The sequence below is a fragment of the Heloderma suspectum genome, chromosome 2 (assembly GCF_057233095.1).
Source record: "Heloderma suspectum isolate Gila_16-S chromosome 2, 16-S_ref, whole genome shotgun sequence".
Classification (NCBI taxonomy): Eukaryota; Metazoa; Chordata; class Lepidosauria; order Squamata; family Helodermatidae; genus Heloderma; species Heloderma suspectum.
The window spans coordinates 157,721,274-157,740,414 of NC_139459.1; the positions used below are offsets into that span (position 1 = coordinate 157,721,274).

The 19,141-nt window shown below is 43.1% G+C and overlaps 1 protein-coding gene across 3 annotated transcripts in view; it reads left to right on the forward strand.

Annotated features, from left to right (window-relative positions):
• ATP6V1A (ATPase H+ transporting V1 subunit A) overlaps nucleotides 1–19,141 on the forward strand; it is a 59,434-nt gene that overhangs the window by 4,519 nt on the left and 35,774 nt on the right. Inside the window, exons 1-3 of one of the 3 annotated variants that reach the window (XM_084835351.1) lie at nucleotides 11,500–11,708; nucleotides 16,668–16,766; nucleotides 17,787–17,915. In XM_084835351.1, coding sequence (XP_084691477.1) covers nucleotides 16,685–16,766; nucleotides 17,787–17,915 — 211 coding nt within the window. In that variant the 5' untranslated portion in view covers nucleotides 11,500–11,708; nucleotides 16,668–16,684. Of the gene's footprint in view, nucleotides 1–11,499; nucleotides 11,709–16,667; nucleotides 16,767–17,786; nucleotides 17,916–19,141 lie in introns of those variants that run through there. The other 2 variants (XM_084835352.1, XM_084835350.1) reach the window with 2 other exon arrangements.

Below are 19,141 nucleotides of genomic sequence, written 5' to 3' on the forward strand. Positions count from 1 at the left end.
GTTTTCAAATAAGTTCCATGGTTCACAAGTTATGGATGAGTTTATGGCCAACCATTATTTTCTAGCAACCAGCTGTGATATCCAGTTGTACCACAATTTCAGTGGCATTACTTATAAGTAAGGATGTTTAGGAGAACAGCCTTAAATAGGGCTAGTCTAAAGTTCTGTGTGAACCTTTCTCTAAGAAAATGGTGAAGCATGTCAGGTTGAAAGGGAGGGAGAAAATGGAAGCTTCAAGGGGGTAGGGAGAAAATCCAGAAATGTGGGGTGGTGAGGGCTTGGGGAAGGTGGAACTAAGTGCAGTAGGTAGTAATTTATCCATGGCTGCTAAGCTGGACTCTTAATCTACAATCCAATGAATGCTTACTAGGGAGCAAATCCCATTGAACTCAGTAGGACTTGCTTTTGAGTGAATAGCGCATGCATAAATTCAGGCTGTTGGTAGACCGATGAAGATTTGTGGGTGATCATAGGGGCCTGTTGTGGCCCTCCAGATGTTGTAGTTTACAACTCCCATCTGCCGTAGCCAACTTGGCTGATAGGGGTTGATGGGAATTGTAGGCCAAAACATCTGGAGGGCCACAAGTTGCCCACCCCTGCACTAGGTTGAGGCGCGAGTCTGCATATTGCTGGTAAAGCATGCCGTCTTCACTTTTCCTCTCCTGCAGTTTGCCAGAGCCCCAGCAATGAATGACCTCTGCAGCCAAGAGCTTGCTCCTGTCCTAGATTCTCATGAAATGAATAGGTATGATTGGCCAGGCAGAACCAGAGCATGTCCTTACTTTATATGAAAAGACACTCCTTTATTGAGTGATGCCCTCAAAAAGGCGAGAGGAGAAGCAGCCAAGCACTCTCTTGTTTGCACAACACAAGGAGATTTGTTGGAGCCGAGGAGGAGCCACTTTGCATGCTGCTTCTGGCATTAAGTTGCCTTGCAAAGTCTAAGTTGAGCTCAAAGTCAGAGACACATCCCAACTATCAGAAATTGGAGTCAGCAACTGTGGGAGCTGCCTTTAAAGTATTCATGACTATTTTGGAAGCTGCATATTTTTATAGCAATTCCTTAACACAGGTTTTGGTTCATACGAATCATTAAAAATCATAACGTGGTGTTAAGCTTGGTGTGTAGTTAACTACCATTTGTAAGTGCTACTGAAGCTTCTGAAACACATAGAGTTTATTGGCTGGGGACCCAGTTCATGAGGCACTAGGTATTGACAAGCCAGCAGTTCCTCCTTAGTTTGCAAACCATTGGAAAACTTTGCATAGACATATTCTCTATCTGGAGTGTCAAGGAGAGGTTCCATTAAGCCATTTTCTTTCTCTGTTCCTCCTGCTGATGTTGAATTCAACTCCCTTTCTACTTCTTTATTGTAAGGTGCAGTATGCCATAGAGAGGTACCCTCATGTACACTGGGATTCAACTCAGTTACTACTTGGATCAGAAGATTTTTGATTCTCTATCATCCTCTTAAGCCTTTTTTTTAACAGATCAGACCTATCAAAAATTCCTCTGTTCAACCCGAGGCAAAGCGGAAAGGGTGTACAAGTTGTCCTTCCATCAAACCTTTATACTTATTAACTTCTTTTCCCAGAGGTAGCTTATGCAAATGGGGCACTTGGGAAGCAGTGACAGCCTCCAAAAGGCCATCCCAATTTAGTAAGTCTTAACAAATTTACTATGGGGGCGAGGTTTTATTTAATGGAGGGAGCAATCCTACCGGGATAGGTGGCCGCCTCCGAACTTGGAGGCGACCGCCTATCCAGTGCAGCTCAGGAGAGGGTTGTCCTCTTCGCACTTCACCCGCCCTGCATTTGTGGCTATCTAGCTGCGGGAAGGTGGAGTGGGAGAAATGGCTGCCAGATGACACGTTGGATGTGTCGTACCCGCATTTCCGCCTTCCTCGCCCTGGAATGCCCCATTGTCGCTGCTCTGTGCTCCTCTTCCAAGCGCAGGACCATTCCACGCTGCCTACAAGGCAGCACGGGAGTGAGGGAAGGTCGATTCTCAGGGCACTGACCTCAGAGGACTGGCTCCGAGGTCGGTTCCTGGAAACTGATGTATCCTATGGCCGTCTAGCTGCTGACTAGTGGCCATAGGATTGCACCCTTACAGTTTGAAATCTGCTTATTGTGTAGTTAATAACAGTTATCTTAAAAGGTCTGGGAATATTTTAACGGCACTACAGCTATATGTGCTCAGAAGGGACTGACATCTCAACTACCTAGTTGATAAAGACAAGATCAACATTCTGAAAGGGGGCTTGCTATAAACCCATTCTGTTTTTTACAGATCCAGACTTGCAGATTGAAGGTTCAGTACGGAACAAAGAAAGCTAACTACCTTTAATATGTTCTTAAAAACAACCCCAATCCGTTTCCTATCAGGAACCAGCTTCTGTTGGGTCAACTGTGCCTTGGTGTAAATACATATTCAGAGCTTAATAGATATGAATTACATTTCTCTTGGGTACTAGTGTTAAAAGGCATTTGGACCTCACCTGATTGGAAAATGTTAAGGTGGGGCACATTCAATTTTATACTGGTATCATTTAGTTGGGAATAAATATGTCCCATAGTTCTTGCTATCAATAAGCATTGTTCTGCCAAAACCTCCTCTAGGGAATCCCCACTGGTTGGAATTTTATTTTTATCCCCTTCAGGATATTTCACTGGACTATGACGTAGCACACTAAGTTTAGATTTAGGATAATCTGCCTGAATCAGAGGATCAAAGCTTTCTATAACATTTGAGGTCTAAGGATTACTTACTTGTACACCAGATGCTAATTTATGTTTAATCACATCTCTGTTAAAAAAAGAAGAAGTCCCTATTCTTGATTGATTCATTGTCGACCCAAAATTGTCCATACTCAACGTTGGCTACTCACACATTTTGTCTTCCCCACATCCTTGATAGTAGAACAGCCACCACTGTGAATAGAAGTCAGTGAACAAAGTACTAAGAAAGGGCAGATATAACTGGCAAGTGTCCGATGATCCAGAAAATAATATAAGAAGCCTTTAATCAGCTGTGGCAGAAATCCTTCCTCTTCTGTATTAAGCTAAGAACTGATACACTGTATATGGAGCAAGCATAAATAAAGCTAGCTTTAATGTTTTTCTTGAATAACTACAGGATTGACTGAGGGTGCAATCCTGTGCATGTAGGACTTTTTTTCTGTCTAAACAACTCCCAGCATCCCCGATCCAGCATGGCTCCCTGGGGCAAGATGGAAGTTGTAGGGCTTTTTTCTCTCTAAACATGCATAGGGTTGTATCCTTCATACATATACAAATGCAAAGGGAAGCTATTTCGCTCTAGATTTTAAAGGAGTAATACTAGATCCAATAGATCCACTTAGCAATCTGTTAGATCCAATTAGCAATCTAGATCCAATTATCAATCCGTTTAAGGCTAGTGTGGAGCCAAAAATCCCATTCCCATTTTTTTTTTGGTAGTCCCATCTGCAGGATGCAAACCTGGGGGTAGGGGTTCAACAGTTGAGGGAACAGGAGAAGAATCCCTCAATTTTCAGGGAGAAAGTGGTAGCAGAGGCTTTTCCTATTTTAAAAGCTAAAGGAAGCAGTGGCACTCCTAATTATGACATACCATCATCCCAGAAACATTGTTGCGGGGCAGAAAACAGTGGCCACTGGGGACTGACATTTGTGTTCTTCCTCTCTCGCGTGTGTGTGTGCGCGCGCGCGCGCACACACACACACACACACACACAGAATATCTGTGGAACAAAGCTAAATTATGATGTACAGTGGCGAGAAAGTATGTGAACCCCTTAGGAATGTCACATATTTCCAACCTAAAATGTTATTAGACCATAATCTAACCCCGTAATCTTAGATAAAGAGCAGTGGATATCCTGATAAAACAAATGACTCATGAACATGATGCTTTGTCAACATTTATCCACAACTGATTCAGCATTCAATATCCATGTGTGAAAAGGTATGTGAACCTTTAGATTCAGTACCTGGTAGCAGCAATGATTTCAAGTAAGTGTTTCCTGTAACTATTGGTCTGTCTTCTCACATCAGTTTTGAGGCATTTTGGCCCATCCCCCCCTTGCAGAACTGCTTCAGTGACATTTGGGGGTTACCTTGCATGAACAGCTCACTTCAGGTCCTGCCACAAGATTTCAGTGGGGTTTAGGTCCGGACTTTGACTAGGCCGTTCTAAAAGATAGAATTTCTTCTTCTGAAGCCATTCTTTTGTAGATCTGCTTGTATGTCTTGTTGTGTGACCCACTTTCAATTCAGCTTCAGCTCACGGACAGATGGCCTGACATTCTCCTCTAGAATCTTCTGATACACTGGAGAATTCATGGTTGTGTCATGATGCCAAGCTGTCCAGGTCCTGAGGCAGCAAAGCAGGCCCAAACCATCATATTCCCATCACCATGCTTGACGGTTGGGATGAGGTTCTTCTGTTCGAACTCAGTGTTTGTTTTTCACTTTACAGCGAACTTCAGATAGGCAGCAGTGTTCTTCTTAGAGAGCAATGGCTTCCTCCTAGCTATCCTCCCATGAACACCATTCTTGTTCAGTCTTTTTCTGATCCCCTCCTCACTGCTCCTGCCCTGCATTGGATAGGCGGTTGCCTCCAAATTCGGAGGTGGCCTCCTATCCCAATAGGATTGTACCCTTAATTTTTTTTTAATTGCTTCCTCTTTATCCAGAACTCCTGGCTTTTATTTATGTTCAGACATTGCACCAAACCACAGTCAAGGAAGCTTAGCTGTGATTTGGCTTCATGTCTGAATTGATAAACTGTAGGTTGCAAGTGCCTGGCAAACCATAATTGAAACATAGCTTGTGCTAACTATGCTTTGGTGGAATGTCTGAATGAACTTAGGAATAGGGATGCTGGAGAAACCTGCCATGGACTCAAATGAGGCCAGATTCCAAAGAATCTGACCTCCAGAGGTCACGGTGGACTGGCTGCACTTACCTCCAGGTCAGGAGGTTTTCCTGTGGGGCAGCTCTCCAGCTTCCTAAAAAATGCAATACGCTAATGGCAGCTGCCATTAGCTTATCACAGGAAAGTTACAGCCGTAAATGACATATTGTACTCCATTTGCGGCTGTATTAAGGTAAAATACTAAAATTTAGCTGTTTACGGCTGTATTTAGGTAAAAGTAAGTGCTTTACGGCCACAATTTTCCCGTGAAAGGCTAATGGCAGCTGCCATTAACGTATCACATTTTTTAGAAAGCTGGAGAGCTGCTCTGCCAACTCTGGCAGATGCAACAGGGCTCTGGAGGACTCTGCGGGGCCCCAAGTGGCCGGAATTGCCCTGCAGCAGACCCCCCCAACAGTGGGGGGTTTGTACGTCCCTACTTATGGAGTTTAGAGGACATAAAATGAAAGTAGACAAGGAGTCCTAAACCTTTGTTTGCCTGTGTATTTGGGAGCTCAAATAGTAGTTTGGGCTCTAATGTATAGTTTGAACTGGCCATAGTTTAGCTTGATATCGCAATAGAGCCTTAACATTTTTTTCCTTTTCCCTGACAGTTTAATAGATACTTTCTGTTATGTGGATGGTCCACAATTGCTTTCAAATACACTGAGCACAATATGTTCATGTCTTTTCTCTCTTTGAACCACACAGTTCAATGAACGTTGCTGTATATACAAATGGCTGCTTCATCTCCATGTTTTCCTGTTGTCTTAATATAGTTCCGTAGAGAACAGCTTGAGAAGCGGAAGAGCCAAAATAGATATTTTCCTTGAACTCTATGCTTAATTTGGGAAACTTATTCTCCTTGAGCTCCATGGCAATTTGTTATATGGTAGAATGGAACAACTCAAGCTGAACAATAGACTTAATAGAGAATCATGCATGTATGGTTCAGCATTAGTCATTATTTCTGATCTAACTAGTGTGTCTACATTGGATTGGGAGAAGTGTGAACCAAATTAGAAGGGTTAGGTGTGATTTTTTGTAAGAATTGTCAAGTTTCTGTGATCCAGGAGTCTTTTAGAATTAGTTCATAACAATGAGCAGTATCAACAAGTTTACGCCCCTGCTGATTCTTTTGCGCCTCACTAATCCCCTTCCGCAACCAGTGGGTCTCACCAGTTCCATTGCACATGCGGGACATAGAAGAAGCCCCCAAACAACTGGAAACGCTCATTTCTGGATCAGGACAGGTCAGCGGAGCTCCCCTATGCAAGCTCCGCTGACTTGCCCCGTTCCAGAAACAAGCATTTTCTCTCATTTCAGGTTGCTACCTGGAGTGCTAAATCTCTGTTCCATAAGCGGTGGGTGCCGCTTGTGGAGGGGACTCAGAAGGGGTGTAAGTGCCCCATTGGAAGCTACCCAATATGGTCCTATGTCAATGCATGTGGCTAATCATTCAAACGGTCTGTGGAATTGAGTACAGAAGGAGAAATCTTACAGAGGAAATCCTAGTTCCATACCGTGGAACACAATTGGGTGTTCAAATACCCCCCTCTCACATTAAAAACATGTGTGAGGGGTTGTGGGACCATATAGGCTAGCTTTGCTGCACCTGCCACCTAAATGTTCAGTAATCATGAGACGCTCCCCCCCATACATAGCAATGTTCATGTGTATGTCTCTTCTCACAGTCACTGGATGCATGGCCAGCATGCTTGCATGGTGTTAGTGTAAGGGAGGAAGCTAGCCCAGGGAGCCCTGCAACTCCCTCAGACATTTGTCTGAACCCTCCACATGGCTTCATAGATGCCCCATATTTTAGAGTATCTCAGAGCAATATAACATTTTCTCACTGTCATTTCTTAAAGTAAGATTGAGACCATGCCTTGGTTGTTGATATTTTACAAGAGTTCTGTCTGTCTTTGCAATAAATCTCATTCTTAAGAAAGAAAAATAACCTAATTATTTGTGGGGAAATCTAAAGTTCCTTCTCTGAAGCTATGGTCCATTGGAGTGTTCATTTTTGGAATACTTACACCTGATAGCTTTTCTGTCCCTGGGGTGTACTTCTTGGGTAGCTGCTCCACAAACATGGTCCAGATATCTCGAAAGGCAGCAGGCTTGTCAGTAGCTTTACGAGTCTCTCTTGTTGCCTTAGAATCAAACCTCATGAACCTTGTGATGTTACGGAATCTTCTAAGGGTCCTGGTTGCTCTGAAGAAAGTGCACCCCAAAGTTGAATCCCAGGGTTCCTCCAAGGCTTCATGGTATGCTGTCACCAGAAGCAATAGTCCAGTGTATGCCTTCAACTTGGTAATATCAAGGTGCTTCCACTGATGCATTTTGGTACAGTTGCTCTCATTCCATTCTCTGGTGATATGCTCTGCCTCTCTGTTTGTGTCACGAATTAAGAGGTTAAGAATGGGTTCCATGAGAAGCAGCTCAAAGGTTTCTGATACAGTTTTTTCTGGCACCCCTTTTTGGCCTTGGGTGTTCATGCCCAGGGTCTCTGGCTGCTCTTTGGTGAACTGGCTGTGGAGTTGTGTGCCAAGTCCTCCCATTCCTGCCTTTCAAGGTACCTGTGTCACCATGTTGGTGATGCCAACCCACCTCCATATCCTCCACCCCTTCTCATTGCAACTGTTTTGTTCTTTGCTGCCAGCAGCAGTCACTGACTTCCTCAGCTGGAGACGGATCTTTCCCCTAGCAGATTACAATCAGCATAACAATGGATTTTAGGTTTCAGTTTCTCAGTGTTTGGGTGGGTGGGGGAGTTGCTCCTCTTCCTGGCACTCAAAACAGTCTAAGATCGCCTGTAGTTTAATCAAAAGGGCATGGGACATTTTGTGTCCCAATAAGTTACATTGTGCAGGGTGCCAAAAGCACCCCAATGGCAAAAATCCATAGACTTTGTGGGATATTTTATGTCCCAGGCATGTTTTTGTTTATAGAAAGAAAACTGTAAAAGGCAGGTGGCTGAAATTTGGGGACATGGTTTACTACCATGCAGGTGACAATGTCCTAGAAGGACTAGATTGTAGGTCCTCTTATGTGCAAATTAAACAACACAATGTGAGCCTGGGGAAGGAAAGTCCCCCATAGTACAAGATGCCGGTTAATGTTGATTATTTCACTTCTAACAGTGTGGAGACAATCTATGATAAAGGAAAACAAACTTTTTTTTTACTCCAAGGTGAATTCCCGTATGCATAACATGCATACATATAACATGCAGCCAATTAAGAGTAAGGTATTTGAGTATTGTATCCTCATTGATACTGGCTATGTTTACATGTAACGCTAAGCCATGTTTTATGTTAACCATGCTCTGTTATTTTAGCCATGAATTGTCTTGCGGGGGAGCAAACAAGCTGCTGCTTGTTTCCCCTGTTTTTGGTTTGTTTCTCACCCATTTTGCCAGTCTTCAGAGCAGTTTCATTTTCAGACTGCTTTTGTTGGGCACCTCTGTTTCAGAGCAGTGAGCAGTACAAATAAGGTAGGGATAAGCCACACTTCTGGATTCAGGCATTAGGACAAGCCATGGTTTACACAAGCCAGACTTTGTAAGCCAACCATGGATTCTGTTGGTGGTTTGTAGCTGCTTAACAAACCATGCTTTGTTTGCAAAGATGGGTTCAGACACAACAGCAAGCCAGATTTCAACAAACCTCGCCACGGCTTAGCATTAGGCGTGAGCCAGGCCACTCTGTAAGTTGTATACAGTGGTTTCCACTCTTAATGTTTTCAAAATGGCACCAAATATTTTTCCCATTGTAAAAACATATGTGGGAATAGATTGTAGTAAGCTATAAAGCTGGTTAGTAAACAGTTGACTCTGAATTTTAAAAGCCTGTACAGAAGGGTGTTGTACGCATTGAATGATCCTTTTACTTGAATGGTATTTTTTTCTCAGTGACTTTACACATCCTTCACTACTTGTATCTGGGAGCGGTATCCCCAATGTATTTGTATATCTCATGAGCAAATTACAAAATGGATTTAAGAGTACAACTTTCTCTGATTGATATGAATCTTTTAACTCTGAAGGAGAGACCAAAAGTCACATGTCACTTCATGTAACACTGGTGCTGTATCCCTAATAGACCATTGTGTAGCATTGGTTCATACCAACAAATTTGTACTTCAGGTCATCAAAGTAAGAATGTAGTTAACTACTTTTCTAGAGCTACAGGGAATCACTGACACACAGCAGAGCAGGGACCTACAACCCTTTTGGGTCTACCGGCACATTTGGCATTTTGAAAAAGTGGCCTTGGGTACCACTGCCATCCCTGTAGAACTTGACTGCTCTACGGGGATTGGGGCGGGGTGGGGATCACTAAAGTATTCGGAGCACCACTACTCCACCACCCCCGATGTGTGTGTCTGTCTGTGTGCGCATGAACGTGCATCCTCTGTGTGTTCTACGACTCTGGTTGGTCTCCTCTCTCGGTCTCCTCTCTCTCACTTTCGCTCTAGTTCTTTTCTTCTCTTGCTCTCTGATTCCCTTTCCTTTCTCCCTTCTGTCTCTCTGGCTCCCCTTCCTTCCTTCCTTCCTTCCTTCCTTCCTTCCTTCCTTCCTTCCTCTTGCTCTCTGGCTTCTCTCTTACTATCTTCTCACTCTGCTCCTCTGCCTGCCCTCCCTCCCTCCCTCTGGTTCCTTTTCTGTCTCATTTATTATTACATTTATATCCCCCCTTTCTTTCACTGTGGAACTCAAGGTGGCTACATGGGATTCACAGGTGGTCTCCCCTTCAAGCACTGACTAGACCCAGACTTACTTAGTTTCAGCAAGGTGGCTGCTTTATGTGCCTTCAGACCATCCCCTGGGACTATCACTCCCTCTCTCTGGCTACTCTTTCTCTTTCTTTCTGTCTCCCTCTCTCCCCATCCCCATGGAGCTGAATGGAGCAATTTCACGATTCATTTGCTTGGGGTGAGAAAAAGCACCCTGCTGAAAATTGGTGGGGGGGGCCAAAGTCCACCCCACCAAGGACCGTGTTGCCCCAAGGGTCTTGGGAGGGGCACTTTGCCCCCTCCTCCATCCATTTTTTGGCAGGGCGGCTTTTTCATTCTGTATACAAGCCTATGAGGAATCACTCCATAGGCTTGTATAGGGAATGAAAGTAACTTGGCAGGTGCCTTGCAGGTGCAGTGGTGCCTGTGGGGGCTGCATTGGTGACACAGCTGTAAAGGATTATAGCTATACTCCCATAAAGATGTGGAAGAATCAGGATTGAAGATTGGGGTCATTCACTGACTTGGCTATTTGGACACTTTTGGATTATGATTATTTAACATAGTAGAGATAAGGGGGTTAAATGCTTTTGTCATGGAACCCACTCATGAGCAGTTAGGCTCCATAATAAAGTTGGTGCAATCTAGCAATAAGAGTTTCATGTTTATTTTATTTAATTTCTATACCGCCCAATAGCCAAGGCTCTCTGGGCAGTTCACAACAATCATAAAAAATAAAAACTACAACATTATAAATATTATAATAAAACATTATAATAAAACATTATAATAAAACATGGTCTAATTTTTTAAAGATACAAGGTTTAAAACAAATTAAATAGCTTAAAACAATCTCAGTTCACAATTTCAGTAACAGACCTGTTCAAGACAGTTGACAAAAGTGCCCCATCATATGCCATTAAATACCATTAAATGCTTGGGCATAGAGGGCAGTCTTAACTTGGGACAGAAAAGATGACAGTGTTGGTGCCAGGTGGGCCTCAGTGGGGAGATCAATCGGGGGGCCACCACTGAGAAGGCCCTCTCCTTTGTTGCCATGTTTGTTGCTCGCCTTGGCACTCGGAGGAAGGCATCAGATGTTTATCGTAGTGTCTGGGTAGGTACATGTCAGGAGAGGCGTTCCATCAGGTATTGTGATCCCGAGCCATGTAAGGTTTTATATGTTAAAATCAGCTCCTGAATCAGGCTCAGAAGCATACAAACAGACAGTGCAAGCGGACCAGAATTGGTCATATGTGCTCAGACCTTCTGGTCCCAGTTATTAATCTGGCTGCTGTATTTTGCACAAGCTGCAGTTTCTGAACAGTCTTCAAGGGCAGCCCCAGGTAGAATGCATTGCAGTAATCTAACTTGGAGATTAGCAGAGCATAGATGATTGAAACCAGTGTATCCCTGTCCAGATAGGGGCGTAGCTGGGCCACCAGCCAAAGCTGGTAGAAGGCGCTCCAAGCCACTGAGGCCACCTGAGCCATTTCATAGGGTCCCCATTTGCCCATCTTCACTTCACCATATCATGGTAATTGCTGCTGTTAAACTCAGTGTTTGGAATTAGACAGAAGCCGCCTCTAAGTGATGCAGCTTCTCTTGCAAGCACTAGCTCTGTAGATGTGTGAAGAATATCAGTAAAACAAATGCATTTTGTGTTCTGACTTGAGAATTCATTCTCTGGTCAAGATGGCAAGAACCGTATGTGTCTTCTGCAGGAACTTTCTAAGCGCTTGTGACAGGTTGATATTGCTATTAATCTTGGCACACTGAGGGAAAAGGGAGCCTGCTTTGAATTTAGTTGGGCCTTAAGTAATATGACTTGCTGTTGCAGCAGTCCTGTTGGGGAGAGATAGATGAGTCATCAGGTCAGATGACTGTTCCCTGCCTGCGTGTGTGCCAGAGAGAGAGAGAGAGAGAGATTCATCTTTCTGCTTATGTAGATGTGTAAGTTTGCCAGGAAGGCAAATCATTTGTTACTTCTGATTAAGAGCTTGGTTTTGGATTCCTTCATGTGTCTGGTGGATTTGCTTGTTCCCTCAAGGTAGGAACCTTCTAGTATTTTACCATATGCTACTTTGAGGGTGATCACTTCTGAAGAGAATCTTTACTGAGGCACATATGAGATCTTAATTTCAAACAGGTCTTGTACTAGTATAAAAGGTTCAGTCTCTTAAAATTTCAGAGCAAACAATAGTAGACTTACCAGAGTCATCTGAATGAGCTGTATATCAACAACAGTTGTGAGGTTTTTGCATTCAAGCCTTGGGGGAGGAAAATCCTAAGAGAGGTTTATGTATCTTGTTAGGCACTGCACCTTAAAATTGTTATTTAGTATAGCTAATACTGATCTGAGTCAATCAACATGCCATGTTATGGATGAAAGTATTATAAATTAACACGCCTGCATTCTTTAAAAGAATGTAGCAGAAATGTGTGTGTTCTGTTCGGCATATACTGGAGATTTAAAGTAACACATTTTCCTATTGATGTCTGGGATCAATTCTAAGCAAAGTGAGGGCCTCCAGCTGCTGTCATCTTCATTTCCAATGAGCTGGGCTACATGATGGGTCATTCTTCAGAAATGAAGACGGTGGGTGGCTGCAGAATGATGCTTTCCTCTGCAGCATGCTCAGCCAACAAGAAAAGGAAGGGGTAAAATGAAAAAAAGTGCTGAAACTGGGTTCAAAAGAGTTTAGGGTAGAATCATAGAATAGTAGGGTTGGAAGGGGTCTACACAACCATCGAGTCCAACCCCTGCTCAATGCAGGAATCCAAGTCAGAGCATCCCTGACAGATGGCTGTCCAGCCTCATCTTGAATGCCTCCAGTGTGGGAGAGCCCACCACCTCCCTAGGTAACTGGTTCCATTGTCATATTGCTCTAACAGTCAGGACGTTTTCCCTGAAGTTCATCCGGAATCTGGCTTCCTGTCACTTGAGCCCATTATTCCGTGTCCTGCACTCTGGCATGATCGAGAAGAGATCCTGGCCTTCCTCTCTGTGACAACCTTTCCAGTACTTGAAGAGCGCTATCGTATCTCCCTTCAGTCTTCTCTTCTCCAGGCTAAACATGCCCAGTTCTTTCAGTCTCTCCTCATAGGGCTTTGTTTCCAGTCCCCTGATCATCTCTGTTGCCCTCCTCTCCAGTTTGTCTGCATCCGTCTTAAAGTGCGGTGCCCAGAACTGGACACAGTACTCCAGATGAGGCCTAACCAGTGCTGAGGAGAGGGGAACTAGTACTTCATGGGATTTGAAAGCGATACTTCTGTTAATGCAACCCAAAATAGCATTTGCCTTTTTTGCAGCCTCATCACATTGTTGGCTCATATTCAGCTTGTGATCTACAACAATTCCAAGATCCTTCTTGCTTGCAGTATTGTTGAGCCAGGTATCGCCCATCTTGCAACTGTGCATTTGGTTTCTTTTTCCTAGGTGCAGAACTTGGCATTTTTCCCTATTAAATTACCTTCTGTTGTTTTCTGCCCAGCGCTCCAGTCTATCAAGATCACTTTGAATTCTGTTTCTGTCTTCCAGGGTATTAGCTATCCCACCCAATTTTGTGTCATCTGCAAATTTGATCAGCATTCCCTGCATCACCTCATCCAAGTCATTAATAAAAATGTTGAGGAGCCCTGAGCCCTGTGGTACCCCGCTCGTTACCTCCCCCAGTTTGAGAAGATCCCACTGATAAGCACTCTGAGTCTCATCCTGTAGCCAACTGTGGATCCACCTGATAGTTGTTTCATCTAGCCCATAAGGCATTTGTGAGATTCTAACTGGATGGATCTGGTTACAATAAAGATTTTTTTTCTTTAAGCATCTTCTTGACTCGATCAGAAGCAAAAGAAGGAAAGGACTTGGTATCAATCCTATAAGCTTGCAGTATAGGTCTGGTCAGGTTTACCCAAGGCTTTTGGATGGGGTCTGAAGTTGCTCTTGAAAGCATTTTTTTGGAAGGCGGGACTCACTCATATAGGTCAACTTGAATCAATATAAAGCAAGAACAACATGAATATATGTTTTAACTGAAATCAATCCTACTTCTGCCCTTAGAAGTGCCACGGGTGTACACTGGGGGACAGTTCAGAAGGATCTCAGAAAAGAATTCTGAACCTCCTCAAAAATAGAGGCATTCATGTATCCCCATACCTCTGTCCGCTACATTAGTTGTGAAACTACCTTCTTCTGAAATATCTCAATTGCAGGGGCAACCAAGCTTCCCCCTTGCCATCTAGAAAACTGAAGTAGGGATTGAGTAGACTGGGATGAATTCAGCTTAATTACATCTAAATGTTGTCTCCACAAAAGTTGGGTGTTGAAGTTAAGGCCCAAATATCGGAAGTTGTTCATTTGTTCAATATTTCATTCATTGTCCAGCTTCCACATAGGAGTTTTCCTTTTCTTCCCAAATACTACAATTTTAGTCTTAGCATAATAAATAGACAAATGTTCTCTTGTGCAAAACTTACTCAACTTTCTCAAGAGCCTTCACATTCCAATTAATGCAGTAGAGATCATTGCAGTGTCATCCACGTAGAGGAGAACTGAGGGTTTAACATCCAGAATAGAAGCTGGAAAGCATTCCAAATCGCTCAGTTCTTGTACAGTGCTGTTAATATAAAAGTTAAAAAGAAAAGGAGCCAATAGACATCCCAGGTGCACCCCTTTATCAGTTGGAATGCTTTCTGATACCAATCCATTCGCCCCAAGCCTGACTCTAAGAGTAGCATCGGAGTGAAGTGGTTTAAAAGCATCAGCCTTCTATCAATGTTTGTGGCAGATAACTTTTGCCACAGATGATCTCTATCTACGAGGTCAAAGGCTGAACTAAAATCCACAAAAATAGCCAATTCTTTTCTGTCATACTGAGAATATTTCTGTATTAAGTGATGGAAAATAAAACACTGATCTACTGTAGATTTCCTCTTTGCAAACCCTGCCTGTTCTTCGTCTAAAATTGAGTTTTCAGCCCTGGACTAAGTGGCCAAGTTTGATGACATCATGGAGGTAGGCCCCATCCCAAACTCCTTCACCTGGCCTTTACATTTATTTGTATGGGTTTTTTTTTTTTCCAGAGAAAGGGGCTTGGCTGGTGCTTTCAGGAGCTGGCTCCTGCAAGTGCCGGCCAAGTCAGATGCATTCGTCCCATGTTGCCCGCATCCAAATTGGAGCATGAGCAGCGTTGTGTAGGGCAATTCCTATGTTATCCCTGATCTCTGATTGGATCTCTGATCTCTCATTGGAGGGCGGGTGGCAGGAAGAGGTATCCCTTTGTTACCTCTGATCAGAGATAATATGGGGATTCTCCTCACCAAGCCTCGAGATCAGGGGGTAGGACTTAGGGACAGGGAGAGGCTTGGGTAAGGCAGGGGGCTGAGCCTGCAGAAGTGCCCAACTGTCTGCGGGCCAGATTGGGCACCTCCGAGGGTCCGGAGGTTGCCCTTCCCTCAGCTAAATCTAAGCTCTAAAGGTAAAAAGCTATTTCTAGGCTGTAGGAAGGTATGTGTGTATTTGTTCTCTCTCTCTGGAATTAGTTTTTTAAAACTCCAAGCTATGCAAATACCATAAAACCCACTGCAGCAACTTGCTCACCACCCCCTCACTATGAACCCCTCAACTATTTAAAGTATCTTCCTCATCTGTGCAGTGTTGAAGAATATGGATTCCAGGGTGAGCATATCAAGCTGACTTTGTAGAGGTTACATACCACTTTGTCAGCTTTACCTATGTAGTGGCTGACTTGCAAGATAGTCAGTTCTGAGTTAATTTCATACTGAGTTGCAGCTGCTAGTAAGAATCTATGTAATAGCACATAATTGTTTCATATGTATTAAACATTTAGCAGATATTTTCATCTTTAAATGTACATTGTTAAAGAATACTGGAGAATGTGGTTACCCATCAGCTCTTTAGGGTTGAGGGGGACTCAAGCACATATATAGCAGGCTGATCACTTGGGCAGATCGGTGCTGGGCAAGTAATGCCTAGGCATATGTGCATTCTGGCTAGGAAGAAATAATATTTTAAAAGCTGAATGCACCTGTAACATACACTTTTATACTAATTTGAGAAAAGATCATTTAGTTTTGGTGTAGCTATTACCTAAATTCCAGATCTGCCCTGTTTGACTTTAAAATCTAAGGGAGAGACCCCTTACTCTAGCTAGCCAGCATTAGGGTTGTGGAACTAGCTCTGTGATACTTAGGATCATGCATGTCCCCGCTGGCAAACCCATGCACCCCAAAAGTCTCCTGTTACTGGTGTTCTGAGCACTATAGAAGGCAAGAGGAGAGTACTTTTGCAATCTGCCGCTGCTTCAGTGACCATGGCTGAAGGATATTGGGTGGGGGGAGGGAGATAAAGTGGATCTTTTCATTCAAGCTTTGCACATCTGTGCTGCTTGGAGTTGCTATCAGAAGAATGACTTGCAGTACATATGTCAATGTGGTTGTGGTAGTAATGGGATTACAGCAATCTAAGATGCAGGCAATTGAAGATCTTCAGCAACGTTTTTTTCCACAAGGCCATTGTTTGTAGCTCTTTTGGAATAACTTGTAGAAAGCTATTGGCGAGAGCCCCCTTGATACCTAGTTCATCCCAGGGCTGCTGAACTAGCAGCTGTGATTGCACATCTGTGCTACCATGGACTTCACAGAGACCAGCAACTGGAATAGGAAACTGAAAAGAATACTTACTGTGTGTGTTGGCACTTTGGTTACTATGTGGTAAGGTTTTATATACTTTTAAGATGCAGAAGAACTTCAGTATAGTTACATTCAGCTAATTAACTGGCAGCAGTTGAGCAATCAGGTTTTTATACCAAAACTCAAAACAAAACAATGAGGGAATGCAAGCAATGCCAGAACGTTCAAATTTGTGATAATGAGTGGCATCACTTTTGGTTTGATGTAGTCTAATAAGGTAACAATGTAATGTGTAAAATTAAAAAATAAATTGTCTTCTCTCTCCACTCCCCCGCACACCCACCCAATTCCACTCCAGCTAGTTGAACAGTTAAGATGGATTTCACCCAACTTCCTAAAATTCGTGATGAAGACAGAGAGGACTTGTTTGGCTATGTCTATGGAGTCTCAGGACCTGGTAAGTGCCGCTTTGCTTGGTCCAAGTGAAAGAGCAAACAGTAGCATAAATCTCAGATGACTGCCCCCTTTCACCTGTATTATTAACCTACATGATGTGCACCAGAAATGTGTGGTTGGAGTTGATAGCGATGGCTATAAAGAACTGTCAGCTTTTCCTTCAGGAGAGCTGAAACTCAGTTAAGTCTAATTAAGTACTGGAGAGAAATTATCTACCTTGAAAGGCTCAAGTGACCTGCCTCCAACAGCCTTGTACCACATTAAATTCTCTCTCTAGTTCATCCAACCCTCTTCCTTTTGATAGAAGTATGTGAAGAATAAGGATTTATGATCTGAGAAGAAATGTATATTAACGTTAGCTTATAGAAACTAGGCAATAAATAACATATTCTGCATAAAATGGCTTACGGTGCAATCCTACACATAGAATATGTTCTTTATTTCCTAGTTTCTATACCATGGTGGTATAACTTTGTTCATTTAAGAAGAGAGTCATATTAAAATGGGTCATGGAAGAAGTGAGAAAATCTATTTGCTTCGTGATCCAGTATTAAATGTATCAAAGACCATTCAGGCGCAAATATCAAAAGAAGAAGGGGAATTCTGTTTCAGGGAACTCCCTGCTTTAGCAAGGCATCGGTGCCTTTAACATCAGGAGCCATAACACGCATCTCCACTCTCATTGCTGATCTGTTTGAATGTCTAACAACTGTACGTTGAGCTCATGTCAAAATGCTTCTCCATGCAAAAAAATTGATCCACATAGAAAATTAGCATGTCATAGAGAAGGCTAGGCTAGAACCCTACTCCCGGATATCTACATTTATATATGGAGGGTAGTCCAAACACAGTTTACTGCCTCATTGAGAACTAGGGCTCTCTTGCGCATTAAAATAATACTTGGAACTTTATTCCTAATTGCAAACAAAAACCACCTTTGCAGAAGTTCAAAAAAATGCAAAGCTACCCAGTGGGAAATCATGGTTGAATCTGCATTCATCATTTTCCTTGTTCTCCCTAGTCGTCACTGCCTGCAATATGGCAGGTGCAGCTATGTATGAGTTAGTACGAGTTGGCCACAGTGAGCTTGTAGGAGAGATTATCCGACTGGAGGGTGAAATGGCAACTATCCAGGTGTATGAAGAAACTTGTATCCTTTCAGTTGATCTGTGACTTCTACCTTTTAGGGGCATGTTGAAGAGAGTGATCTTGAGAACGATGACTTTAATGGGAACAAAGTTACTATCTGAAAGCTAGAGGAGGCTCTGATCTAATCATTGCAGGAGTCATTTTACAGTTGTCTCACTTATAATTCTAATAAAAGAGATACTAGGAAAATTGAAATTTATCACCAATATTTTTGGCCTGCCTTTCAGTCATCATGGCTCTCAAAGCATTTTGCAGTGATAATTTAATATAAAGTAAAACTACAGTCAACAAGAGTTTAGGGGTCACCACTACGAAGAGCCTGCTCCAGGTTGACAATCTAAACTCCCTAACTGATATATTTGGGCCATATGTGTGCTTATATGGAAGAATATGCTCTTTGAGATACACAGGATCTTGCACTGGATCTGGAAACAGACTGGTAACCAATATAGCTGTTAGAAAAGTTACAATATGTTACTGGAACTTTATTCCTATTAATGAATTGGCAATTGCATTTTGTTCTAGTTGAAGTTTCCAAGCTCTCTTCCTGGTCAGCCCCATATAAATGGCAATAGTAGTTTAATCTAGAAGTCGCCAAAGAACAAATGACAGTAGCAGGATCCTTGTATTCCCGTGGTTAGTGCCGTTAGGATAACAGTCTAAGCTGCGAGGGAAAGCATTCTGGGCCATAGTCATTACTTGGACATCTGTAAGCAATTCTGGGTCCAGGATTACTTCCAAATTGCCAACCAACTTGATCCTTAAGGGAAAGCATAAACCCATTCACAATGGCATATTCCGATCCATTTGGGCAACTGAACAATCCACCATCTGTTTTTGTTTGTGTTTCTTTTTGGAAAATAAAAATAGCATAAAGTGCAAGCAAAACAAACATATGTGCAGCCTTCTGTTTAGAAGATTTCACAGACTAAATTTTGAATTCAAGAATCAAGGCTTCACCATTCCCTGGGGGGCCAGCTGACCTACATTCCCCAGCCACTGAAAGCCAGTGCTGATCAGGAGTTCGCTCACAGCCTCCCTTGCTTTTCAAATGAGGCCCTCCAGTCAGATTCACTGCAGCAGCAGCTGGGCCTATCTATGTAAGGAGGCACGCTTGTGAGGGAGTCAGCTCTGAGCTTGAGGAGCCCCAGTGACAAAGTGTCTCAGCCCCAGGGACAAAGCGTCAGCAAACAAGCGAGTTAAGCAACAGTGCAAATTTACCAACAG